The sequence below is a fragment of the Carassius gibelio genome, chromosome A8 (genome assembly GCF_023724105.1).
Source record: "Carassius gibelio isolate Cgi1373 ecotype wild population from Czech Republic chromosome A8, carGib1.2-hapl.c, whole genome shotgun sequence".
Taxonomy (NCBI): Eukaryota; Metazoa; Chordata; class Actinopteri; order Cypriniformes; family Cyprinidae; genus Carassius; species Carassius gibelio.
In genome coordinates, this window is record NC_068378.1 from 17,083,334 (window position 1) to 17,110,068 (window position 26,735).

Genomic DNA, 26,735 nt, shown 5'->3' on the forward strand with positions numbered 1-26,735 from the left:
TTTGCAGTTAGTACAAAACGCAGCAGTGCGTCTTTTTAACGGACACTAGGAGGCACGAGCACATCATCCCCATTGTGGCCTCCTTGCGTTAGCTCCCAGTGTCACAGTCAGCGATATACTTTTTTTTCTCTCATCTAAAAGCAAAATAATCACTTTATATATATATACGTTTTTATGCATCTATATTGCTTTCTACATTAAATAATTATTAGTAATAACTGTGCAGTACACTGATCAGGTCTTCTTCCAGACTGGCCTTTATTTTGCATAAATGCTTAATGGTTTTGCACTCGCCATGCATCCTCTGGAAGTCACTTGACCTCTGCTTAAACCTCTCTTCTAAATCATCAACCTTTTCCATTTATTCAGCCAGTCAATTGAAAACGATTGAAGGGTGAAACTCAAGTTTTGCATGATAACAGCTTTTTGAAATTGAACGAGAGCACTTACACAGACACAGCAAGATCAATTATTTTTAATAGCAAATAGAAGCTATACATTTGTGTTTTAATTCTTGTCCTTATATTATTGTTATGATATTATTTCTTGTTGTAGTTTGGTATAATTATAGTTAATCTCAATATTTAATAAACAATAGACACATTAGCTTTATCTAGTAGGCTATATTATTTAAGACACCCATTACAAACAAGATGGCATTTCCTAATATACAAATAACAAAACAAAAAAAAGGTCTTCAAAACATTAATGCTAGTATACCAAAACATTTGAATGATTTATAAAATTATTATATTTTTTTTCTTATTTTTTTTTATATATATATAACAAAATGGCATGTCAAACAAATGCATTGTAAGTTTTTCAGCATTATCTTTCACAAGCATATGTGTTTGGTATTAAATGAAATGTGTAGAACAATATAAACAAAATAATAGGTATTTTGTGTGTGTGTGTGTGTGTGTCACACACACAGCATAATTTCTTCTTATGCCACTCTTGCCTCTGGTCTGCTGAATACAGAGGAGATGCAATTGAAACAACAGGTTTATGAGGAGACTTGAATAAGGCAGACTTATTTTTCAATATTTTTCTCTTTTGGAATAAAAGTATCAATGTTATATTGTAAAATATAGTGCTGATCTTCTCTTCTGACAGGCCAAACATTTCTTGATGGCTCTCCCCATATCTGAGAAGATCTAGTTCATCTCCATCTCCATTGCAGCTGATGATTTTAGGGGAACAGAATCAAAGCCATCTGACGTTCTCTGTAAAATAACAGAACTTTTTCAAGAAATGCCTGTTAATGCTAATATTATTGGAACATTAAAAACATGTAAAGTGTCCATCACATCAAGAGTACAGCCATAGAGTGTATAGTACTTCCAAGCTGAAGTCTGTCTTGTGACCTCCTTACCTCCCTGGAAAATGACTTGATCTTAGTGAAGAAAGACTTCTTGGAGAGGTAGATGAGGTCATCCTCTGCATCTTCTCCTTCCATGATGGCACAGCTATCTGCAGCTGGAAGTTCACACTCCTTATCTCCTGCAGTCATCATTAGCTTTGAGTACTTATACTGCAGCCTAAAGAGACGACATAAATACACTTATACATAAAATGTATGCATTTAGCAATCGCTTTTATCCAAAGCAATTTACAATGCATTTTTTACCAGTATGTGCATTCCCTGGGAATTGAACCCAAAACCTTTTGTGCTGTTAACACAATGCTCTACCACTGAGCATTGTCTAATTTCCTTGATCCACAAAGTCAGTGTTGTACAGTGCAGTTAGCTACCATGATTTTTAAATATCACTTTCAGTAATGAACTCTCACTTGCGTGTCCTTTTCCAGAAGTAGCAGCTGATGGTAATGAGCAATATTGCGGCAACAGTTCCGACAGAGACACCAAACTTCAGCCAGAAGTCTAGTGTCACACAGGCACTGATCTTTTGAGGAGGCAGTGACACCCCACCTGTACACCTCAGAGGTTGCTGCCACACATAAGTAGTCCTCTGAGAAACATAAACACATTTAGCTAATAAATGGTCAAATAAAAGCATTAGGAAAACAGTCTCATTCAGAATCTGCGTGGTTTGTCCTTTTGGGAGTTGACATATACCTGAATTCCTTGGATACAAGCGCTCACTATCTCCTTAATGTTCCTCTCAGAGCAGAGAGGACAGGCATGCTCGGAGCGCCACAGGAAATGGAAGGAGCAGCCATCACAGGTGCCCTCAGAGCAGTTACTATACCAAATGCACACACACACACACGCGGAAAATAACCAATAAAGACCGATATTACAGATACAGTAATAGTCCTATGCTGAAAAACACAGCACACACATATATTTATTGAATTAAATCAAAGCCTTTAGGATTTGATAATCACAATAAGCCATATCAAGATTTTGGTTTCGTGTTGATTCACTGCGCAGACCTACCCACAGGAAAAGCAATTGTCATATTTACCTTGGAAGCGAAACGTGGTTCTTCAGTGTTACAGTGGGATCACATCGGAGCCTAATGGAGGCAGATCTTCCATTTTTACATGCTTGTGTAGTTTCTCTAGATCTGTTGACACCATAACAGGAAGACCGTCAGATAAGCCTGAACTAAATCACCTACAGACTTGAATTTGAGGTCAACAAAAAGTGTGTGAAAATAATAAAAGCATTAGAATAAACTAAACACAGATCATTGTAAGCAAGTACACTCACCTGTAGTAGAATATGACATCAGGCAACTCTGATTCAACAGGAAAGTTGCCATCCAATGATGAGATGTCATCAAATTTAAAGTCAGTAGTCACTCCTGAGTATAAACATTTTCCATTTGATGAATCCACAGGACCCACTATGTATTTGAAAGAGATTTCAAAGCATTGGTAGCACTCACCGATTAAACTATCTCCAATACTGAAGGGCTGGGAGGACACAACACTCTGACCCCTGACTTCAGAAGGCACTACAGTAGACTGACAGATGTAGCCTTTTACATCCCTCTTGCTTTCAGTCACATTTTCCAAACAGGATGCAAGAGCCCTGTTCTAAATGGGAGAAAGACACACTTTAATGCTTGATTCTGAGTTTCTACGACTAAGACTTCACTACATACTTTACACTTTAGTCTTTCATAAAAACTGAATGTGTTCTTATTTATTCTCTTACTTCTGTCCCACACAGCGCCACACTGAAATGCTGGAAATACTGCAGCCCTTTACTGGTGAAGCGTGGGATGCCCTGGAAGCCTGTGACATTTGCCAGCGGAGAGAAATCATAATTCAGCATTTCTCCTTTATGATGCAGTGCTAATGTACAGTCACTCATGCATGCAGAACGGCCCTGTGAACAGAGAAGACAAGCATATGTTACAGAAGTGAATAGATAGCTGTATATAAAATAGTTCAAAAATAGTGAAAATCACTATAAAGAAAGTTACTGAAAATATGAATACACACTAGCAACATATACTAATAAATAAATTGAATCATTATTAAAAAATAAGGATATTCTTTATTTTAATATTTTCTTTACAATTTAATAATTGTAAATTATTTATATATGCTATATTATTTGATAAATATAATTATAATTTTGAATCTTTATTAACCATAGTAAGTATAATTGAGGGAACAATAAGAAATTTTTCAATATGACAAGGATTTTAATGCAAACAGAAAAAATTACAGTGTATGAATAAGATGTATTGCAATGATATGATTATGCTAGGGGTGTTTAACAATCATTAAAACACAAAGTCCAAAGGTTTTTTGGAATCTCTGAGTTTGACTTTTTATACAAACAGTGCAATGCAAAATATTACTTCTCTTTACCAGAACTGCCCAATAAATTATTATTTATTATTGGGGCTTAGCACCCGAATACATTTTTAGTCAAAATAGTCAAAAGTCAAAATATTAAATGCATGTTTGTATATTTTACTACACCAATGCATTCAAGATTCATTTTTTCAATTTTTTTGATTAATTTCCTGAAAACTATACAGTTACAAGGTAACAATGTACACAATGTAAACCGTGCACAATTTATTTAGCTTAGGAGTTAGTCATATGTTTTCAAGATTGCTGAACAGTTTTATTGTTACCTCATCAGCTCTTTAAATCAATGTTTACTGAAGCCTGTTGACTGACAACAGTCCCATCTACTGGCCAGAACAGGTACTAAGCTTGCTATATCAACAAAGGCTTTAAAACTGCAATGAGCTCAAAGATCAGGGGCCTTTCACACAGAACACTTTGTGGAATGGAAAAGAGCACATGGTCTAGAGAAGAGTTTTGAATTTCATGAATTTTGTTTGAATGCTCACTTTATTACTGTAGGTATTGGGTCCGCAAGGTATGCAGGCTTGCTTTCCGATTGGCTGCTCGGGCCTGATGATGGTATTTGAGGGACAGCTTTCACACACTCCAGTGCCATTCAGCATGTAGTGCCCTTGAGGGCAGGGCACGCAGCCTGAGTCAGAGTCGACTGCAGCCAGAGCACACTGATGACACTCTGAAGCCACACCCCCAATCACATTAGTGAGGTGAACAGAGTAGATCTTAGCATAGTCAGAGCTGTATTCATTTTTCTGTAAGACAAACACACAGCCTCATGTCCAGCTTCTTTAGCCATGGAGTCTTAAACCTCAGTAAACAGTAAAAAAGTAAAAACCAAACAGGAAAGAAGTAAGAGACTGAGGTTTAATCTTACCATGCTGAAGATCCCAGTGCGCTGAAAAGCCCAGGTGAAACTAACAGTGTTGTTGCTTTTAATAAGATAAGAGTAGGATTGCTTCCCCATAGTACCAGACCAACTCTCCACAATATTACTCCATTCATTTTTCCCCTGTGGAGAAATGGGGAAACAACAACAAATCTTAGACATTAATATGCAAAATTAGGCAAAACCATTATAATGATTGAACCACTTAAAGGTGTGGGGCAAGTAAGATTTAAAAATATATATACTTTCATTCATTTATAAATTATGTATTAAATTGATCAGAATTGACACTAAAGATTTCTATTTTAAATAAATGTTGTTTTCGCTATTGATAATAATAATAAGATGTCATCTATGTATACAATGATTTAAAAAACGGCCGAACTCACTGCCAGGAAATACAGTTTACAATCGGCTGTACACTTTGTTTCAAACACAAATGTTATTCTGGAAAGCTGAACTCTCTCATTGTCTTCACTCAGGGAATGAGGCAGGCTGGAAAAAGGAAAAAGGGGATTTTATTGAGTAAATTTTTAGCCCATGGTTATGTCTCTTGTATTAGCGTTAATGTTGATGAGGTCTTCATTTGAGGTATTGAGACCATTAATACCATGCAGTTGCTGTTTGTAAACGTGTGTGTGCTCACCTGTATCCAGGTACTGTGAGCGTCAGCATCATGTAGTCAGAGTCCTGATTGCTTGGTGTGGTGTAGATGTACTCACCCGCAACCTCCCAGCCTGTTACAACAAAAAGCTCATAACTCATAAGCATATGACAGAATGACTCATAACATAACATAAACATAAAATTGTGTGGAGCGCTAGTGATAAGATATTTAGGCACCTGTCATCCTTTCAGTGCTGCTGTATTCTGAACTGAAGACTGAGCTCCTCATATTGCTGGGCATTTTGTTCCACCATTTATATTCAAAACCCACGACTGGTTCTGTTCCAGCAGGACACTCTGAACATTCTGAACACATGTAACATGATCATTTCTAATAGTGAGTTCTGTTACTGATGCACTTCAAGTATATACTAAAACATACATTTAGTGTTATTAAAACATACATTTAGGGGAAGTCGTGGCCTAATGGTTAGATAGTCGGACTCCCAATCGAAAGGTTGTGAGTTTGAATCTCGGGCCGGCAGGAATTGTAGGTGGGGGGAGTGCATGTTCAGTTCTCTCTCCACCTTCAATACCACGACTTAGGTGCCCTTGAGCAAGGCACTGAACCCCCAACTGCTCCCCGGGCGCCCCAGCATAAATGGCTGCCCACTGCTCCGGGTGTGTGTTCACAGTGTGTGTTTGTGTGTTCACTGCTCTGTGTGTGTGCACTTCGGATGGTTTAAATGCAGAGATGCATGCATATGCTGTCACGGTGAAATCTTTTAATTGTTGTTTGTTCGCTTTGTCTCTCTACCTGTCCCATTGGAATAGAAGCCATGTGGGCAGGGTTCACAGGTGGAGGTGTTGCTGGAGAAGAATCCTGGATTGCATGGAGGGCAGGCCATCATCTCCCCTGAGACCGGAAGCTGCACTGCCCCCTCCACAGACTCACTGCAGATTTTTGGCTCGATCCACTTATACATCAGTTGCGTCTAAAGAAAGACAGAAAGATAAAACAGTTGTTAAATAAAATCAAAATAAATAAATAAATACAAATTCTCTCTAGATGTGTTGGATTTTTTTGTGGTACCTGACCACTGGAGTCACATGGTGTGTGAGTATAGAAGTAATCCGTTGTTGTGCAGGGCAGTCGCTGTAGACAGCTTCCAGATCCAATTCCTGGAGTAACACACACAGGAGAGAGGAAAACGCCCGTGGCATTAGGAAAAACACACACACACTCATTTAGATAAAGTGATAAAACACAGTAGGCAAATTCCACTGGGGCGTTCAGGTCATTTACATGAACATTTACTTTCACGTGCGTCCATTTAAATGCTTGATCACATCTATGCAGATTTAACGTTCAAAGCCCTTTACAAGGAATGTGTTGGGTGACCACCCAGTCATTAAAAATAGCTACGCGTAAATGCATTGTGAAACATTTTATAGTATATTCAATTCAATTCAAGTTTATTTGTATAGCGTTTTTCACGATGTAAATCGTTGCAAAGCAGCTTTACAGAAAATTAACGTTTCTACATGATATATGTATATGACAGATATTTGTTAGTTTAACCATAAAATCATTCAATTATTATATCAACAATTCAATATCTTTTGATATCTATATATACACACACATACATACAGACGTTTATTTATTTATTGACACTTCAGGACGATTTATGCACCTACAAAAATATTCTAATATTTCACTTACACAAAAAAAATCCTGTAAACATTCACATACATTTCTAAGAACAGAGGGAGAATAATAACTATAAGCAGTAATGAATGTGAAATTATGACAATAGCAGCCGATGACTGGCTTGAATTAACATTAACATTTCTTTAAAAATGCTGAGACACACACCTGAATATTTGTCTGCTTCACAAGGTTGGCACGCAGTGGCTCCCTTATTAGAGTACGAATTAGCAGAGCATGGGATACAGCGGGCAGCCCCTGGTTTATCACTATAGGTACCAGGCTTACAGTGAAAGCATTCAGATGTATACGAGACACCTGAAAATAAGGTCAAGTGTTAATCCTTAAGTACTTTTTTTTTCATGCATTTTAAAAGTAACCCATGCCATCCTTTTTAAGGTAGTGCACAAATAATTGTGATGGATAAATACCTGAGATGGCAATGTTCTTCAGTAGAACTGGTTTGGCAGTGTTGGAAGCCAGAGAGAAACCTGTTGTTCTCCAGTACAAGACATTGTTACCACTACTCAGCTGTACCTGGTTAAATAGCAGGAAGAAAACGTTTTGAGGCCTGAGGCTTCTATATTTGCTCAACACACACTCTCTCACACACACACACAGATACTTACATAATGATAATCCCAGTCACTTTCTGATATTTTCATCCAACGACGTTGAGATTCTGTAGACTGACACTGGTCATTCTGAACCTATTAGCACATGAATATCATAACCCATATCACGCAGTGTCTAACATTATCAATGGACTATACCACAAGAAACACATCTGTGGTGGTAATAAAACTCAATTTATTATTTTTATATTGCCTATTAAATGTTATTTATATATTAAATATGAAAATGCACTTTATACAAATGCAGTTTAATCAACCATATATTTTTTAAACTCTGTATAGGTATATATTTTGGAAAAATGTAACTGGCGAAGCCCCAGTACTTACATAAAACTCAAAAAACATGCGGTTGTCAGGATAGAAGTACTGGAAGGACACAGATCCAGGCTTCTTTAGACTCACAGCATAGGAAAGGGTTGAAGTGCACTCATCTGTGTTAGAGGCAATATAATCACCTTTCGGGATCCATGTTGAGCTGAGCACATGCAATGGGTCCCCATTAAAGCAAATTTCCACAAATGTCTATACTTCAGTTTCATTTTAATTCCAGATAATTCAAGGTCCTGACTCGTCAAGCACTTTTACGTAAACGTTCAGTGCATTCAATTACAGTTAAGTGAATGTTGAATGGCTCAACCATCCACTTGATCCTGAATTTTAAGCACTAACACCAATTTGCATATCTTGAATACAGGAGCTCAAATTTTTCATATACTGTATATATACGATTCACTCACTTGGAGCAATTTGTGTGAGTGTATCCAAAGTTAATAGTAATGCCATGGCTTATAAAGCCAGTGGGCAAAGTGTCCCACTCGTCAAAAGCAACACCCGTCCCAAGAGAATAGGTCCCTGCGACGCACTTCTGACACTCTTGAGTCCTCATGTCCAGAAATTCGCCATCATTACAGCTAAACGCTGACAAAAGGAAAAAAAACACAACAAAGATTAAAGTATCTTTCTAGATTTGAAAACCTTCACCTGGTGCCATAGCATGCTAGAGACCAGTCTATTATTTTTTGTGTCTGGTAGTGGTAGTGTGTTTGTTGCAGATACTTACTGCAATGGGTGCCTTTGACTGGATCAGGTAAACCAGTGCAGGTCTCAGGCTTGTTGGGTATCGCCACTCTCCATCGAGAGCCCAAAACATCACAGTCTGTGTACTCAAAATGGTAATCAGACTGCAAAATAATGAAACATACAACAACAACTGCATTGAAATGTCTTTCAGGCTCATTCATTTGGAAAATAAGACAATACTAGGAACACTGTAAAATTTAGTTTTGTGCAGAGTAATACATTTGTTGGCATAATTTGAGATATCAACCACATCAACCTCATAACATTAAGTCATCCAATTATTTTTGGGGGAAAAAATCTGATTCTTTGATTTTGATTCATTGATTGGTGGTTACTTAATTGCCAAATAAATAAATAAATATATGGAAAATAAATGTTGACTTGAGATGGAATTATTTCATATTATGTAATTTATATTATCATAAAGCATCCGCTAAGAAAAAATCCTTTCATTACAATACTATGTCACAGAGATATTAAAACTGCAGTGGTCCTAAGTCTGTCTTTAAGTGTAAAGTAATTTTCACTGCAGTTGAGAGCTGAGATACACAACTTGTCACTTTGTGCTTTACAGACATAATACTAAAATCTAGTCAACATCTTGTTTATAATGCTCCTCTGGATTACATCTCCTTTTAAAATACTGTGTCAGATCAATATTTGCACAGTGGGCAGATCCACCCACTGGAGATCAACTTCAAGGAAGTGTGTCGCCTTGTCTAAATGAACAGTCTTTAGCAGGTATTATTTACACACCATGCAAAGTAGGAGAGCCCAATAAAATTTAATCTTGAGTATATATTAACATATTAACATCTCCAAACATCCTGTTCATCCTAATTTAACCAAGGACATAACAACCAGTAATAAAATACTTAAATACTTAAAAGTATGGTTTAAATGAAACAGTTATTTAAACTCAAGGTGGTTTGTATATGTTGAAAGCTACCCCAAAGAACAGGCCACTGGCAAGAAACAAGAACCTAAATAACCCTGACTGAATAACACCTGAGGTACCAGCAGAAACTTCACTTCCACAGAGCAAAACAGAATGACCCATGTGGAAGGAAAGATTAATAGTTAAGACCTCACCAGGACGAGTGGTCGTGCTTCTTATAAGTGCTTTGTGTTAGTGCTGTGAGAGTTACGTTCAGTAAGAAAGAAAGAGTTGTTCTGAGCAAGCAGTCAACATCATAATCCCTACATCCATATAAATGATGAAACCAAGGCAACAGCACAGATTGACATTTGTTTCTATGGTGTCTCTTAGGGGTCAGATTAACAGATGAATCTCTTCCACAGAAAACATGGGTTGTTTATTCCCCCCTCAAGGTCAATTTTTCACTTTGTCTATTTTCAGTTATATTTGCAATAATATAATATTATACACACACACACACACACACATATATATATATATATATATATATATATAGCTTTTGCGTCAAAGAATTAAAGACAGGTATATCAGTTCAGGTACACCCAACAGCAATGCAGCCTTTTGTTAAATGATCATAACAGCAGATGCCCCTTTCACAAGCTCTCTAGGGCAAACAGACAAGCTTATCTGGACGTGAGTGTGTCCCCCATTTCCATGATTATGCTCACTCTTATTCAAACAATTAATTTACTTGAGGGAAAAGAGGACAGAGAGCTAAAACATATATTTTAATCAAAATCAGCATATATCTTGAAAAGAAAGGAAACAAGACAATGAATGCTGATGTATGTGAGCTTTTTATTAACTAAGAAGAAAATCAAGCCCACATCCCTTGTTTGCTTTACTAACTGAATTGAGCTCTCACTCAGACTTCTTCTTTCATTCTTTACTGGACGGTTTCAAATTTTGTATGGTCTTATTTGTAAAGTGGCATCATGTGATACACAGGCTGATGATCCAGTGATGATGTTTGTACAATATGACCTCAGCATGTAATCTCGTGTAATTTCAAGTGAGGAGAGTTTTCTACGATTTATGGACATAACACAATATATATATTTTCTTGAATGTTCTGGCCTAATCCTCCAGTCCTGCACAATAATGTTGGGTGTTTATAATGGTCAATATACCCTCAGCAGCAACATTAAATCACAAATATGCTATTCTGTTAATGTGGGTTCAGCCAGCACTCCTGGTACTAACAGCTGTCGGAAATAAACAGCACACAATGAATCGGGCAAATCACATTAAAATGCATTATTTTAAAACTGTCGCGGTACATGATATACAATGCACAGTAAAGCTGCAACCTACCTCTTTGCAGCTGGGTAATTCCGTTGCCTTAGTTAAAAGAAAGTGAAGCAAAAAAATGGCAACAGTGAAAAGCACATGGTTTAAAAACATTTCTGTTTCCAAAAGATATGTTCCCTGCAGGCAATGCGTGTGACAGTAACAGACGTGCTGTTAATATTGCTGCACTTTTATCCAGACACTGTTTGCACACGTTAAGCGTGTAATGCGCTCAGCTCTCCTATTGGTCAGTCTCTTTGGGATGGAGTTCCTACTGCAAACTTGTCTTATTGCCACATGTCAAGACATGAATATTCGTTAAGACTCCAAAAAAAAAATAATAATAATAAATAAATAAATAAAATAAAGACAAACACACACAAACATTAAGAACATGGCGGAGTAACAAACATTAAAGTAATGATATTAGGTCTAATGTAGTCTACATTTGGGAAACTCATTTTAATGCTTATGAGCAAAGTACGGGGAAACTCAACAGTTTTGTTGTTGTAAAAAATAAAATAAAACCTGGTTAACAGCAACGTAATGATAAGGGTTTAAACACTGATCTATATGTTTCTCTATTATAGATCAGTGGGTTTAAACCTAATTGAGTTTGTCTGTATGGCGCTGTGTGATACACCAGACCTGACGCTCGCAGTTGGTCTCTAGGCAACGGTAGGAGGGACAACAAAGTTGCAAGAAAAGATCTCAAACCATCGATCTGTTACATTCCACAAGACTCGTATGGATATATTGTGGGAATATGCCTCAAGAACGAGATCCTTTCCCATTCCCGCGATATGAGAACGATTATACACTCAGAAGGAGTGAGGAAGCTCAGGTAATTTCAAACTATGAATTTAAAACTTTAGAACTGATCAGCCGTTTCTATTTAGTTACAGATTTGTATGCTTCTTGATCATTGCCCACATTTTTATACACGTTACATATTTCTTACTTTTTACCTTGATTGATCAGAAACTACCATACGACAAGCCGACCCATCTCGCACAAAATGACGAACCCTGGGGGAGACTGCACAACACGACAACACAGGCCAGCTCGCGTCGACAAGTCTTTCATTACGATACCACAGTGAGTTGAGATGACCTCGGAGGAGGATTTGAATTTACTGAATAGGCTACTACTTAAAAATTACCACAGGAAACCTAAAATAAATTCAAAACGGAAACATATTATGATTCAAAGCTCTGTTTTTAAAATGTACTGACACTGCTAAAATGTTACAAGGTACCAAAGGACAGTCTGGACATTCATCTAAAATCGACATACGATCATCATCTAGGATTATTTCAGGACAAAAATAAAACTGTGACGCAGAAGGAAACTATTGCATTGGAAAATGGGTAAGACCGCTATTATATAGATAGATATGTATGTGTACGTACACGTATATAGTGTTCAGATGCAAAAGCCTTTAAGTGTAGTCTGAAAATGTTATTGTAAAATTGGTTAGGATTTTTATCAGGCTCTTTAGGTTTAGTAATTTGACTTTAATGAAAAATAAATTGAAATAACTGAACATAAATATAGGACTATGAACCTGATAAAAAAAAAAGATAATTTTACATGAAAAATTCAGGCGGCATATATATATATATATATATATATATATATATATATATATATATATATATATATACAAACATGGAGAGTTGTTTCGTTTGAAGCCTCAGTCAGGCTGAAACTTGCAGCCATTTTGATTTTTCCACACAGGACACTGAAAAACAAAGAATCAGAAGATTCAGTGAGTGAAACGGAAACCAAAGGCATGAGAGTGTGGCTCGACACCCAGAAGGCGTCTATATACAGTATTAAAGGGTCCATAGGTGATATTTAATACTCAGCCCATAAAATAATCATCAAAAATGCTACAGAATTTAACCAGGGTGTGTGCGTTTTTTTTTCCCTTCTTTTTTTTTAACTCTCAGAGTCTCATCATACAGCCTCTACAAACCGAGGTTACTCTCGTAAGCATGATGGCGGCTTTTACTCAACGTGACGCAGTGCAAATGGGATATAAAGTGAAGATGAGAACCCATATTCCGTCAGTTCTTAAACAATGGGTATCAGCAACATCATGTACAAGGACTTGAAAAAAAGGAAAATAAAAGAAACGTAGATATGCCCGTGTGGATTCTTTAACAGAATACAACACGTTTGTCGTGATGCTCACTGACTTCAAGGAGACACTCACTGTTAGAAGTTATGGTTAGATCAGGATCGCCGTTATACTCAGTGAACAAGCAGGGTTTACTGGACCGAGATCCAGCACACTGTCTGTTCTAGTATATCTGATCGACTCATCATTTCTTACCACAGTTTCAACTGTGGGTGCCCCGAGTTTAGTGAAAAAGCCTCACGATCATCGCTACAGAAGCTCACGAGTCGGTTATTATCATCTCTGTATCCGAGCAGGGCAACAACTCGGACCAGATCAAATAAGATCACGGTGTAGATTTTTACAAATTATCTAATTCATTCACTCACACTCACAAAACATAAAGATTCACGCGCACAAACAACCACTCTCACACTCGCACTTACTCCACACACACGAGAAGACATTCACTCAATGACCTCACGTCCTGGTTGACGTCAATAAGTAGCACTTTGGAATCATGGGTAACGTTTAAACAACCCTAAAAATCACACTGCCCTCTTGTGGTTGGTTACGGTACGCGCAATTTTTAATAGTCTCATTTTTAATTATAGTTCTTATAAATTACTTATTCATATTTTAATAAATTAATTACATTTAAGACGTAGAGACAAAAAATACATAATTTAGACGAGATGTAAAATTGATAGAACAATAACCTGTTGGTTAAAAAAAACACATTGTAACAGGCATTTTCTTAGCAAGTGTCTGCGGTAATTAGTTAATCTGGCGTCCTACGTGCCTCGTATAAATTCAGAGTAATCTAGAATGATGTAATGAGCTTGAATGTAATGTCCGCAACAAGCATCACTGAACATAAACAGGGCAAACGCTAACCGTTGGCAACAGTCTCGACAATAGTCCCACAATGCTGGACCTGAACACAACACAAAAGCAATCAACTGTGTGCGTGGAGGTGAGTGTTCTTTAAATAAAAAAGTGTATTCAAGAGTTTATTTGCTGAATCCTAACTGAATGGTTGTTTGTTTGGTATTTCACTCTCTTTCAAAGATAAAGATACAAAAATCTAGTTACTTTTCCATCGTTCCTTTTATGAGGAACGACACTGAAAGGTGTTTGTTAGTATATAATTGTTTAATATAGGTAGGCCTATATTGCGTGGACTCGTCTAGGTTCCTCAAATACACGGTAGTATGACGCTAAAGTGTCTCTTGTTCGATATATTTAATATACAAAATTAAATTCAGTAGTTATTTACAGATATAATGGTTTATTTAATATAACTAATAATACAAGTAACTTGGCAAGTCTGTATACAAACTTTATATATTATTAATGGTAACAAAATCCAATTTTGAACGTCTTGCCTTTTGTCCTATTGGCTGTAGTCTTATGGTTTCAGAGGTCACGAAGTCAAAACTAAGTGAAGAAGCCCCAGTGTTGAACTATAAATGGCCTTGTTTGCTTCATTCTTCTGTGTTTGTAAATCGAGCCATAACGCATTAGGAGGCAGAGCATGTGATTTGATCCTGGACTCGCTGGCACAGTTACTCCATATTAGTTGCATGCTAAATGTCAATTAACTCCGTCATAAGGCTGATATTTTTTTTTCTCTTTATCAATGGATTAATAATTTTTACTTTTTTTTTTTTTTTTTTTTTTTTTTACTCCTCCAGCACCCAGGATTCAGACATAATGGAAAAGGTATATGACTGTGCCCTGAGTTTTGACACTGCATGTACATCATATAATCTCTTATAAACATGTAGACCTAACTTTATTTATCTTACAATTTTCATCTCAAATTTTAAATCCTAACTGAATGTTTGCTGCCATTCAAATAATTATGTTTCCCCTCTTTGTATGTTCAGATAATATTGTGTGTCATCCTCCTGAGTCCCAGCAAAGCACAGACAGTGGAGACGAGTTCATTCAGCTCAGGAAACTGAATGGCTCACCCAGTGAGAGTCCCAGTTACCAGAATCTCCACAAAGAACTTTTGCTCTGCCACAAGAGGTGAAGGGTAACACCTAATGTTTAATTTGCAAATTGAGTATGCCAACATAACCCAGTACTTTACAATAAAAAAAGTAAACCCTTTTATATATGTATATGTGTGGGTGTGTGTATATGACCTCAAACCTACTTGCCTGCATTTATGCATACAAACTTTTTTTTTTTCCTCAGAGGCCTGTTGTTGGAGGAGAAACCAGAATTGCAGCGTGTGTTACAGCAAAGGAGGCTTGACCTGCACAGAGAGCAGGAACTTGCCCTCCGACCTCCCTCTGACCTGGAACAAGAGCTCCGTAAGAGACAGCAGAAACTGCAGGAGGTACTGACCATTCGGTCCACTTAATGTTCCTCATTACTGAAGACCATTTTGCCAGATGTAGGGCAGTACATTTTGATTGTCTTCAATGAACTGTCAGTGCATTTTGTTGAATGGACTGAGATGGAGAGATATATATATATTTTTTTTTTTATTCTCTCTCTGTGTAAAGTTCACCATTTTGACTTTCTCCACAGTATGAGATTGAGGAACAGAGCCGTATAGAGGATGAGAAAAACGTTCCAGAATTTGTACGAGTGAAAGAGAATCTGCGTCGCATACAGTTGACCGAATAAAATAACGGAAGGGTCTGTGGATCAGAAATGTGCCTTAATTTTCACTGTTTTCATATAAAAAGTGTTGAAATAAACTGGCATACAGCTGTAATGTAGTGAAGCACTGTATTTAAATGTACTGTAAATTTGAGTCCAAGTAAAGCTATTCATGTCTTGTATAATATTACGGTTGCTTCTTTTTTTTTTCCTTCACCCTGTTCCGTAATCAAACCGTAATGGGGTATATGAATACTTTTGACTTGCATAATATCCGATTACATGCAATACAAAGTTTGTCCCGCAGGTGACCAAACTGTCAAGACTTAATGGGTAAAGTCAGTTACATCCTACCAAATGACAATCTCCTGTCATATTTCAGCAGCAGAACCAATACAATAGAATTCCCAAATCGATTCGGTGTCTCGTTGCCTTTTGCATTTACAGGTGGCTTTTTCTGCACCTCGCCAGTGCGGAGAGCAATCTCCACGGACTCTTCCTTTCACATGGAAATGCCACTGTTTAATTAGCTGATCTTTAAATTCAGGGAGAGGCACGAGGAAAGAAAGCCTGACCATCTGCCGTAGCCCGCCTGTATGAGGAACGTAACAACAGGAGGCGAATGGTAAGTAAATCGACAAAGAAACGTTTGTACGAAGAAACTCGAGCCATGCTGTGGTCTCAAAACGTGTATATCTTTACATGCTGACGACACTTGCGTCAAAAACACTTTCGGCAAATTAACGTTACTTTTGAACAGTATCGTGCTTGTCGCCACGCAAAAAAAATGAAATAAAAAAATTGGCAGCGCGCCATTTCAGACACTATTCAAACAGTCCAAAGCACTATTCGCCAGCTGTCCTCTTGTTTAACTCTTATTGTCTCGGTTTTCTCCCGCTGGCTGTTAGACACGCCTATCCCAAAAGAAGCGTGCGCTGCCTTCAAAAGATCACGCACGCTTACGAAGAATCTAGACAAACATTCACGATAGGGGATAGTTGCAGTGGTATCGCCCTGTTTTGTATCTTTAAACTATTTTACAAGCGAAATTGAAAGAACAAATCTTTAAAATATGAAGTAGGCGTCTATTTATTTTAATACGTAAATTACTTTATAAATCCAAACTGTAGAATATTTCAGATATATAGCACGCTCCCACTGCGTTAAAAAGGTTGGTACAGTCCAGTGGCTTTTTGCTGGTTTGAGAAAAGACTCCACATCCAGCCGCACTGTGGAGTCCGCAGGCACACGCGCTTCTGCGGGAATGGAGTGAACGGAGGGCGTGTATTGGGTTGGATACTGCAAAGAAAGGTATTATGGAGATAAATATTTTAATGAATATTACATGTATGCATTATCTTTTTGTGGCACAGATGTTTTTCATATGTGGAAATGATATTTTATGTTAACGCTTTGCACCATAGTTTAGCTAATCATAAAGGCATGCGCTAATTCTTTGATTAAGCTCTGTGCTTATGTTCTTAAATATTCTTTTGAGTGCATTTATGTTTTTGGGATCTAAACCTGCATTCACAAAATACACAAAAGCTGATAATTTTATTGCATGGACAAGTGATGCTTAGTTAGGTCATCCAACCCTTTCATATCATGCAAATTATTAAAGACTATCACTTCTAAAATCAAATCTGAATTGCATGATATTTTTATGGGCCCAAGTTGGTTTTGATGTTGATTGATTGCATTATGATTGATTAGATTGAGCAAGTACTGCAATAGAAACACAAGTGATTTCTTATCATTTGTCCTCACAAACTACATGCAATCAAAAGACATGTTTCTTAGTGCTTGGGAGTGTTGTTGTAGATCCAGATCAAAAGTCTGGATAAAAAGTTAATTAAAAGTACCATTTTGCTTACAGTTACAACCATTGCAAGGCCTACACATGGTTGATCCTTTTTTTTTCCCAGAGATCCATCGTATATCTTAATGGACTTTCTACTGGAATACAAATAGAAGTGGATGTCCATTCATAAAGGAGAATGAGTCCATGTTTACAAATGGCAGAGAAACTTTCTTTAGCTAAATGTGTTTTTTTTTTTTCTTTTGAGATGCTTTTTTTTGTGTGTGTGTGTGTGTCATGCATTTTGATTCATTGTTTTTTCTTCACTGAGTGGCATAATGAAAGGAGTGAAGCGGAATCACTGCCTTTCAAGTCTCTTCTATCTCTATCACTCTCTATCACTCTCTGCAATGTTTTGCATGGCTTCATTAAAATTTGACTGGTTTTCGGCTTTACACTAGCTGTGGAAATAAGTCACACACTAAATTCTGTCACTCCCATATCATTTGCGTCCACACAATTCAGCATCTCTATAATAACAGGCTTCGCATACATTCTGGGTTGTGTTCAAGTCTCCTGTCAGACTTTCCAAGCTCTGGCCCTCTCTGGGAATTCCAGACCTGGCCGCAGTGGTAATGAAATTGGCCGAGTAGGCATTCCAATAGATCATAAGCTCATGGGAAAGGGTGTTGGGAAATCTGGCGGAGATGACATGAGAATTGCAAACTACTGAAAATGGTCTTATTCGCTGATGTCTCATCTTTACGCTTGACTGCGTGAGAGGATGGGTGGATCTGTTGTTATTCTGCTACTGCTGAGATCGCTGTCGAGAAGTACACGTCCTGTCTGCTCTTCTGAGCTTAATGTGCTTTGTCATCAAGACATGCCTAATGTGTTTTTAGGGTGGAAGTTTGTGGGTTTGAAGAAATTGGTCATTCAAAAGTTTCAATGTCATAATTTACTCATCCCTTTATGATTTCCTTTCTTCTGTGGAACACAAAAGGAGAAGTTTTGAAGATTGTGCTGATTGATCTTTTTCACACTTACACAAGTTCCTTTCAAGGAAAGCCAATTTAAGGCAAGGAATCCGATAAGGAGGGATTTGTAGAAAATGACATGTTTGAGAGAGGCGGGGCATAGGGCATAGATGACCTACAATAATGTACAGTATTTGAAAAATAATGTGTTTTTTTTAAATTAAAGCATGTCAACATATTCTGTTACACCAAATACACAAAATAATGATCTTTAAAAAAAGCATCAAATGACCCCTTTAAATAACATTTCATTTCAAATCAAACATGAACTGTCCAACTAAATTTTGGGCAAAAAAATTCACCAATTATTGTGTATGTACTCAAAATTTATTCAGAAATTTCTGAAAAACTGTGGGAACAACTAGAAATGTGTCAGTTGGTTCTTTTATTTAGTAGGCAGGATTTGTATCAGCTTTATTGTGCATCGCAGTTTCTCCCATTCATAGTCATATGAGTTAACAGTCTTGGTCTACAATGTACGGGGACTGAAGCTTTAAAAATTATGCAAAAGTACCATAGCTCTATCATAAACTTCGACCCATGTTCTGTATTGACGTAGCATGATTGCATTATAATCAGATACAACAGTTACCACAGTGGAAATACAATTTTTATAATTTGTCTTCACAAGTTCCATCCATTAAAAAGTCTTCTGAAGTCACAATTTCTTTGTGGGAGGGAATAAAATACCAAAATTCATTCTTCCATATTTTAATAATTAAATTTTAATTGCATGGAAAGTGCAGCAGCACAGTTTTTAACAATTCTTTGTGCTCCATGGCAGAAAGTCATATGGGTTTTGATGGCAGAATTGTGGGGTGAACTAATATTAAGAGTTGCCTTTTGTGTAATAATGATCAGTTTGTCACAGTGACCTAATTCCTGCCATAGCTTCATCAGCCTTTCTTTTGCCCTCTCTTACCAACTTAGTCTTGTTGTAGCAGCATATACTATGGTCTCAGTAAACTGGATGCCCGGTGTCTTGTTGACACAGAACTTTGCTTGTACTCTTTCAGTCGTTGGAGTGTCTGATGGAGCAGGCTGGTTCCTTTTGTGCTGAGCTGCATCCATCCACATGAGTTACAGAACTGAATGAGGATGGAGCTTTAGAAGCTCCACAATCACATCTTGTTAAATTTTCTTCCTCAGAACTCAGGAAGAGAGATGATAAGGATCCACACTGACTCATTAGCAGAGATGTTGTCCCTAGTGATATGGGTGGGCAACTAGATTCCCTCCAAAATAGCATTTATATAAATACAATGTCTGTTTTTGTAATTTTTGCGTGAATGACACCATAGCTCATTAGATATAACAAGGAATCATGGGCCCTATTTAAAACACACATACAATCGGGATTTGATCCTAAATTCAAAATCTATATAATAAATTCTATCTTAAATATCCTAAATATATATATTACTGTTTTTAAAGAGGGATACATTTAGGGAAAATGTCCATTCTTTTAGAGATCATTCAAGATTTTGAAAATTGTTGTATGTTCACATTTAGGATCTTTGCAAGCACATCTTTATAAACCAGGTCTCGGTCTGATAATGGTTGATATAATATAACTTTTCTTGCTCAGAAATTAAATTAACTTTTTAAAAATGACTGTGTTGCAGATGATGCCATAAATTGAGCTAATATTTTACTCAAATCTTGTTACTGGATATGAAAGGATCCTTTGCAATCCTCCTGAATCTTAAGAAGATGAAAATCTGGGCATCATTTACTCATATTGGTCCAAACTTCCTTCTGTTGGACACAATTTTGATGTCTCAGTATTATTTGTTTTCCATATACTGAAAATCAGTACAATCCAATGTTGTTTTGAACCCCATTGCCTTTCACTGTGTGGATGAAATAAGTCCATAAAGGAAAAAAGTTAGGAAGTAAATGAAAGTTCTGCCATGATTTATTTGCTCGCATTTTTTGGGGTAAACTTCCATTCAATTAGATACAAGTTTCCTGCATGATTAATTCATTTTTACATTTGTAAGAGGATCAGATGTGCCATTCAAACTCTGCCAAGTACATTAACATGTCCCTTTACAATAACAGAACAAGACTTTATGTAAATGTCAGAGCAGTATCTTCTCATCTTACTTGCTCCATCCTGAGGCCTGCGAAATCTGAGACGTCACAGTTCGAAAGCCCTAAATGTTATTCCTAACAATCTTTTAGAAAAACTCTGCCTGTAAGTTTTCTTCATGGTAATAAGAGAAGCCCTGACATGGTTATCAGCATCTCCCGCCTGCGGCTCAATCAGCATGGACACATTGTTCCACTTGAAAGCTTCGGCGAGTGGGCACTGAAAGAAAGAGAGGGGCTCTTTTAGAGAACAGGTGCAGTCTTTGGGAGGGGAGAGTCCCTTCTGCCATCTGTTGACTTCTAGTTTACCCCCTAACACACTTCATCACAATTCACACACACGCCTGCTTGGTCATAGTGATCCAGGTTGCTATGGTGCTATATAGGAGGAATAAGACCCCCACATAAGTGTGGTCAACTCCGGGCGTGCGGCTATTGTGTTTTGAGGCATTCAAACTTTTGAAGGGGGTCAGGGGAAGGGGGGTTCATGTGTGCCCAGACTGAAATAGGGGTGGATGTGGCAAAAGACCAGTTGCTTTGTCAGATGTGGAGGAGACGCTGAGGGTTCTCCTCTGGAGGTTCGGTTTTACATAATCGCACAACCACAAGCCACTATTTGGAAGGCATATTTACTAAGTGGTTGCTGGACTGGAGAGCATTAGTAAATGGAGAGCGCTTGAAATCAAACAACGGATTTCAGTCTTTTCTCTTCCCCATCAACAGGTCACATCTGCAGACTGAACTCGGATATTGTCGAAAACGGCTGAATAACTCAAATAAACATGGATTGTAAGGAGGAGATCAGTGACTCTGATAGCGGGATCATTTTGAACTCTGGTGAGTGCTTTTATTTTGTTTTATTTATGTTCATGATAAACAAATAATATTAAGAAGAGAGCAGAATGCATATCAACTTGTAAAGATTTGGTGCTGTAGTCCCCCCCCCCAAAACACATTTCTGTATAATGTTTAATGAACATTAGTTTACCAGCTTTATTTTATTTAATAGCATTTTTTTGTGTGTTAATAATATAAAGAAATACTCACTCAAACTCTGATTTCAGTGCTACAGTTCAGTGTGTCAGGGCAGGTCAACTGCTAGCAGGCTATATGTGTGTGCTGTTGTGTAATGAAACCTGCTGTGTTATCCAGGCCCAGACAGTCCCACGTCTCCAGTAAAGGACCTGAGCACTCACACACGTGCCATGAGGCTGAAGCAGAAGGGCCTTGAGGACAGACTAGAGCTTTGTGTCCTGGAGCTAAAGAAACTCTGCATTAGAGAGGCTGTGAGTGACAAAAAATGTTTATTCTATGTTTTTATATATATATATATATATATATATATATATATATATATATATATATATATATATATATATATATATATATATAATGTTAAGCATTGGGCTTATATTTACATGTAAAAAAAAAAACATCACAAATACCAGAGAGGGTCTGTGGAAAAATCTTGAATTGTGACCAAAGTCTGCTTGAAAAACTGGCAGCCAATATATTATTTTCCATTAATTTTCTCCACAGAAATTTCATAAAGATATTTAAGCCATGAACCAAAAAAAAAACAAGCTTCAAGATAACTCTTGATTTTCATTTGAAAAGATAAAATTAACCAAGGGTCTGCCAACACTCCGGGACTATAAAAGGGTTTCTTGGTTCAGAGAAGTTTAACCTTGGCCTAATTGACTAATGAAGCATAATGACTTCTAACAGGCTAAACAATTACACTACCGTTTAAAAGCTTGGGGTTAGTAAGAAGATTCTCTGTTTGATCGAATATACAGTAAAACAGTAAGATTGTAAAATATTGTTGCAATTTAAAATAAGTTTTCTATTTTGATATATTTTAAAATGTAAGTTATTCCTGTGATGGCATAATTTATTTAATAATGTGTTATAGTTTTAAAAGGAACCTTTCAGTAGGAAAGTCAGCTGGCCCATAAGCGTAATTCAGACTGCTCTTATTAAGCTGAGCTTTTTCTTCGTCTGAATACAGCCCTTCAATAGAAGCACTAAAGCCAATGGCCAAGAAACAGATGCTTCTTTGCAAGTTAGCCCACATGTCTGTCATTCACTATTGGCCAAGCAGAGAGAAGATTTAAGGGCCTAATCATTACACCAAAGAAACCCCTTTCTGGACACGTTGACATTATAAAGACGAGCATCTGCTCAGTCAAAGATTTTGTAGTTTTGTATTGACTAACGCACATAAAGTTTGTTTTCTTTGCCCTTGTTTTTCTTTAATGCTCTTTGTTTCGACAGGAGCTGACTGGAAAGCTGCCCTCCGATTACCCTCTCCTGCCCGACGAGAAGCCTCCTCAGGTCCGCCGACGCATCGGAACTGCTTTCAAACTGGATGAGGGTTTTATTTCACAAGATGGCGAGGTATAGGCCACAGTTTATACACAGACATTATTTTAATAGCTTTAATGCAACTGACTGTTATTTGAGCCTACCTGGCTAGTTATAAATGTTATTCTTGGTGCTATTATATGTTCCACTTACATGGAAAAATATTTTTTTTGTTGAATCCATATTTCAGCATTTTCAGTTTGTAACCCTGCGGTTATCCCCTAAAATATTTGTCTCCAGGAGTCTGAGCTGCACGCGCTCGAGGCTGATCTTGCTCTGCAGCGGCAGATTTATGAGGCAGTCCGAAAGCTCTCCCTCGAGGAGCACATCAGCAAACCGGTGAGGAAAAGCCGACTGCAGCAGTGTAAACATGAAGAGAAGAAGCTGAAGGAACTGCAGGATGCGATACTGAAACAGCGCATCAACCACGGCTGTCTCTCTCCACAGACCTGCTATCCTTCCAGACAGAGAGGTCAGCCACTTGATTCTCATATAAATTCAATTTCATGCATTACAAAATTGATAGATTGTATTATTAAAATGATATGTTGTGAATGAACAAATAACAATTGTATTTGTTGGTCCTTTCCAGATATTTGTGTGTCTGATGACAGCTCGCTGTCAGACGCTGTTGCATTGGATGATGGTAAGTGAACGACTTTTTATTTTGATGTTAAAATAAACTCGAACAAACGTTTGCAGCCCACTGTATGGGAAATGTAATATTTTTTGCTAATGTCAAAAATTATCTTTTATATACAGACTCAGACTCTGCTCCCTTTTCTGCGGCCGTTCTGGGGTCTTCCACAGACAGTGGGTTCCAGTGTCTGACTCTCTTGCCCAATAAAGGCCCGAAGCAGTCGAGCTCCAGTTCCAGTCTGGACTATGATGCCTCTCCAATCCAGAACTCTCCATGGAAGGAATCCAGCTTGGACCAGCCCTACCTGAAACAAAAACCTTCTCACTCTGCCTGCAGCAGCCGCTCAAGGTATTGTGATGATAGATGTTTAATTGCAATATAAGCAAAACTTTACTCTGTGTTGTCAGAGCTGTTTTAAATGTACTTGAGCAAGCATTTGTTATATTACATATGCCTTAATGTTCAAAACTTTGGGGTTGGTAAGATTAAAAAAAATGTTTTTGAAAGAAGTGTTTTGTGCTCATCAAGGCTGTGTTTATTTAGCTTACAGTACAACAGTAATATTGTGAAATATCATTACAGTTTAAAAGATCTGTTTCTTTTTAGTATTTTAAAATTTAATTTTGTCTTGTGTTGGTAAAGCTGAATCTTCAGAAGCCACTACTCCAGTCTTCAGTGATTCATAATAAATCACACCAATATGCTGATTTGGTACAGAAACCATATTGAAAACAGTTGTGCCACTTTAGATGTTTTTAAAGATTAGTTGATGAATAGAGAGCAAAAAAACACAAAATTGATCTGAAATAGAAATCTTCTGTAAGATTTTCAATATTTTTATATTTACTGACACTTTTGTTGAAATGAATGCATCCTCGCTGTATAAAACTCTCAGGTGTGTGTTTTGGCAGATATCTTGTACACAACCATTACTGAACAGATCAGGTTTGATTCTTCTGTTTAAATATCTTTTGTCACACTAATGATCCGATTAGCTGGTTTGAGGTTCGACACTTTAGAACAAAGTGAGTCTATTTTAGATGCATTTATGAGTTTATACTCTTCATAGTGATTTCTTTTTTTTGTTTCAGCAGCAGTCCAACAAGCTCACCAGCAGACACAAGAATGGCAGAACTTCCTCCAGCGCCCCAGTTTGCATTTAAGAGTCTGCCAGTTCGAAACAATCAACCGAACAGCGCCCCCTCCACCCCTGAGCTGCCACTGCGCCGACAGTTCTCACAGTCCTTCAGGTACCAGTAATTAATATACACAAGGCAGCACTGGCCCTTCAGGATTGTTCACTGTTTGTCAAATACATGGTTCATGTTGATATTAAAACTAAAGTAAGATAAGCCCATAGATTTGAGGACTTAAAATACATTGCACACAATATTGTTTAGTAAAATAAATTGCATTTAACTATTTTTAAATGACATTTGTATTTCTATTCTATCTGCCAAATATCTGCCAAATTTTTAACCTTACTTATCATCTCCTCTCAAATAGGCTTCCCAGAAGCAAACCAGAATTGACCAAGGCCAGCTTAGACCTGGGACGGGGCCGGACCAAGTTGCCGCGTCGACGAGTGACCGATTTTGCACTGGCTTACTCAGTTCAGCGTTTATATCAGTGCAGCTCTGAAGACAGCAGCTCTGAGCTTTCCATTTCTTCATATAGCAGTTCCTCCAGCCGAGAGACGACCACCGAGGCACCCAAACCCTGTCCGCCTCCATACGGCTACCACCGCACCGCTCCAAATAAAGGACTGGGCCAGCTCAACACCCACAGTACACTGAAAAACAACAACAACAACCCACCTCACCTTGTGCCCAGACCCAATCAAGTGAAAACTAGCAATGGGACACCACTTCAGGTGAACATAGGGAGGCTGCAACTTGGACCAAATTCACAATCTGATCCTGTACATACTGATAAACCCCAACAAGTTCAGGCTACTTCACCCAAACGAATGCTCAAGCCTCCCCCACCGTACACAAAGGTGGCCCGCACGATGTCGCTAAGAGAGTATCCCAACCACCCTGGCCGTGTGCTTCCTCGAGAAGTGATATCAGGGGAGCTTAAAACCTGGCACCAGAAAAACAATATAGCCATATCCAAACCCCGCTCACTTGAACGGCAAGGATCGATTAGAATCAAGCGCCCAGAGCCACCACCCTATTACCATATCCCCTTTCATAAACAGGTAAAGATGTAGACAATATGTGCGTATATCATTACCAATTTCGTAAAATGAGTGCCATAAATTAAATCTGTCCTAAATGATAAACATACTTGTTTTTATCCAGGTTTCTCAGAAAGTGATCCTACAAAGGGCTTCCGATGGAACGCCGCTGCAGTGGTATGAAGAGGAAGACTCTGAGATTGTGAGTCAGGTGTAACCATGTAGAAGAAACCTAGAGGAAACTAAACCAAGAATTAGTGAACTCTAATTGTATACCATCTTTATTTTTATTTATTGAGCCAATGGACTCACTTATGTAGTCTGATGATGTTAATTCTCACCAAGACTTTTTGACCAAGTTGGAGCTGAGCCAGTGAAGTATATGCCTCAATTCAATATATTCCTAGATTTGTGATACAATTTTAAGTCTAAGACTTCCTTGTAAGGCATCATGCCAGATATTTATGATGAATGTATAATATAATAGTGATTTTATTGTTGTCAGGAGAGTGTGGCCCACCTTTTGCATATGAACACCCACAAGTGAATGACATCATTTAGTATATATTTGTGTCTGGTACACAATTCTTCATAATTAAAGTATTATGTAATTTCTTAGATTCCCCATGATTTAATTTAATTTAACACATTATGAATTAATATAATATTTTTTATATCTTATTTTTTATTTGTGAATTAATATGACCCCTTTCCTAAAATATTTTTTAATTAGTGAAATGTTTCGAGAAGTGTTGCTCTGCTACTGTAATATGCATTGTATGAATAATCCATCTGTGGGTTTTAATAACAAATGCTGATTTTTAATTTCCTGTTTATGCACTAATTGTGAAATATATTTAATATTATTTATAATACACTTTAATAAACAATATCATAGATCCTCGCTATTATGTCTTT

At 37.4% G+C, this 26,735-nt stretch overlaps 3 protein-coding genes and 1 non-coding gene across 6 annotated transcripts; 2 read left to right on the plus strand and 2 right to left on the minus strand.

Moving 5' to 3' along the window:
* Positions 1-457: 457 nt before the first annotated feature.
* On the minus strand, positions 458-13,559 carry LOC128018669 (endosome/lysosome-associated apoptosis and autophagy regulator 1). 2 transcript variants are annotated; one of them, XM_052604341.1, is made up of 22 exons: positions 13,171-13,559; positions 8,700-8,820; positions 8,377-8,557; positions 7,967-8,114; positions 7,634-7,714; positions 7,436-7,541; positions 7,173-7,322; positions 6,387-6,475; positions 6,111-6,288; positions 5,531-5,659; positions 5,334-5,424; positions 5,077-5,182; positions 4,676-4,810; positions 4,290-4,553; positions 3,131-3,304; positions 2,859-3,009; positions 2,681-2,774; positions 2,433-2,534; positions 2,081-2,207; positions 1,795-1,973; positions 1,376-1,541; positions 458-1,226 (listed from the first exon to the last, which is right to left on the minus strand). In XM_052604341.1, exons 3-22 carry the CDS (start codon positions 8,523-8,525, stop codon positions 1,158-1,160), a joined length of 2,688 nt encoding a protein of 895 aa, XP_052460301.1. In that variant the 5' UTR covers positions 8,526-8,557; positions 8,700-8,820; positions 13,171-13,559; the 3' UTR covers positions 458-1,157. The 2 variants fall into 2 exon arrangements, with proteins under 2 accessions (XP_052460301.1, XP_052460300.1); XM_052604340.1 differs by lacking the exon at positions 13,171-13,559 and adding an exon at positions 10,974-11,651.
* LOC128018670 (innate immunity activator protein) lies at positions 11,675-26,716 on the plus strand. 2 transcript variants are annotated; one of them, XM_052604343.1, is made up of 10 exons: positions 11,675-12,047; positions 21,352-21,465; positions 21,781-21,914; positions 22,906-23,028; positions 23,236-23,467; positions 23,588-23,641; positions 23,758-23,983; positions 24,730-24,885; positions 25,142-25,838; positions 25,942-26,716. In XM_052604343.1, the coding sequence occupies exons 2-10, from the start codon at positions 21,411-21,413 to the stop codon at positions 26,032-26,034; spliced, it is 1,770 nt and encodes a 589-aa protein (XP_052460303.1). In that variant the 5' UTR covers positions 11,675-12,047; positions 21,352-21,410; the 3' UTR covers positions 26,035-26,716. The 2 variants fall into 2 exon arrangements, with proteins under 2 accessions (XP_052460303.1, XP_052460302.1); XM_052604342.1 differs by lacking the exon at positions 11,675-12,047 and adding an exon at positions 16,016-17,007.
* LOC128019221 (small Cajal body-specific RNA 2) lies at positions 13,186-13,568 on the minus strand. The gene has a single exon (XR_008185117.1). It is a non-coding gene; the product is annotated as a small Cajal body-specific RNA 2 (non-coding RNA).
* Positions 13,650-15,883, plus strand: LOC128018674 (protein FAM107B). Its single transcript, XM_052604346.1, has 5 exons — positions 13,650-14,050; positions 14,772-14,799; positions 14,967-15,111; positions 15,283-15,427; positions 15,622-15,883. Exons 1-5 carry the CDS (start codon positions 14,003-14,005, stop codon positions 15,718-15,720), a joined length of 465 nt encoding a protein of 154 aa, XP_052460306.1. The 5' UTR covers positions 13,650-14,002; the 3' UTR covers positions 15,721-15,883.
* Positions 26,717-26,735: the final 19 nt, after the last annotated feature.

Excerpts from the sequence above, each read along its gene's own strand:
- LOC128018670 (XM_052604343.1), top strand. The coding sequence starts at position 21,411 with ATGGATTGTAAGGAGGAGATCAGTGACTCTGATAGCGGGATCATTTTG. Across the intron at positions 21,915-22,905 it reads AACTCTGCATTAGAGAGGCT|GAGCTGACTGGAAAGCTGCC; the intron begins GTGAGTGACAAA and ends TTGTTTCGACAG. Across the intron at positions 24,886-25,141 it reads CAGTTCTCACAGTCCTTCAG|GCTTCCCAGAAGCAAACCAG; the intron begins GTACCAGTAATT and ends CCTCTCAAATAG.
- LOC128018674 (XM_052604346.1), top strand. The coding sequence starts at position 14,003 with ATGCTGGACCTGAACACAACACAAAAGCAATCAACTGTGTGCGTGGAG. Across the intron at positions 14,051-14,771 it reads AATCAACTGTGTGCGTGGAG|CACCCAGGATTCAGACATAA; the intron begins GTGAGTGTTCTT and ends TTACTCCTCCAG. Across the intron at positions 15,428-15,621 it reads GACAGCAGAAACTGCAGGAG|TATGAGATTGAGGAACAGAG; the intron begins GTACTGACCATT and ends CTTTCTCCACAG.
- LOC128018669 (XM_052604340.1), bottom strand. The coding sequence starts at position 11,063 with ATGTTTTTAAACCATGTGCTTTTCACTGTTGCCATTTTTTTGCTTCAC. Across the intron at positions 7,323-7,435 it reads GAAGAACATTGCCATCTCAG|GTGTCTCGTATACATCTGAA; the intron begins GTATTTATCCAT and ends CCTTATTTTCAG. Across the intron at positions 5,660-6,110 it reads CTTCTATTCCAATGGGACAG|AATGTTCAGAGTGTCCTGCT; the intron begins GTAGAGAGACAA and ends ACATGTGTTCAG.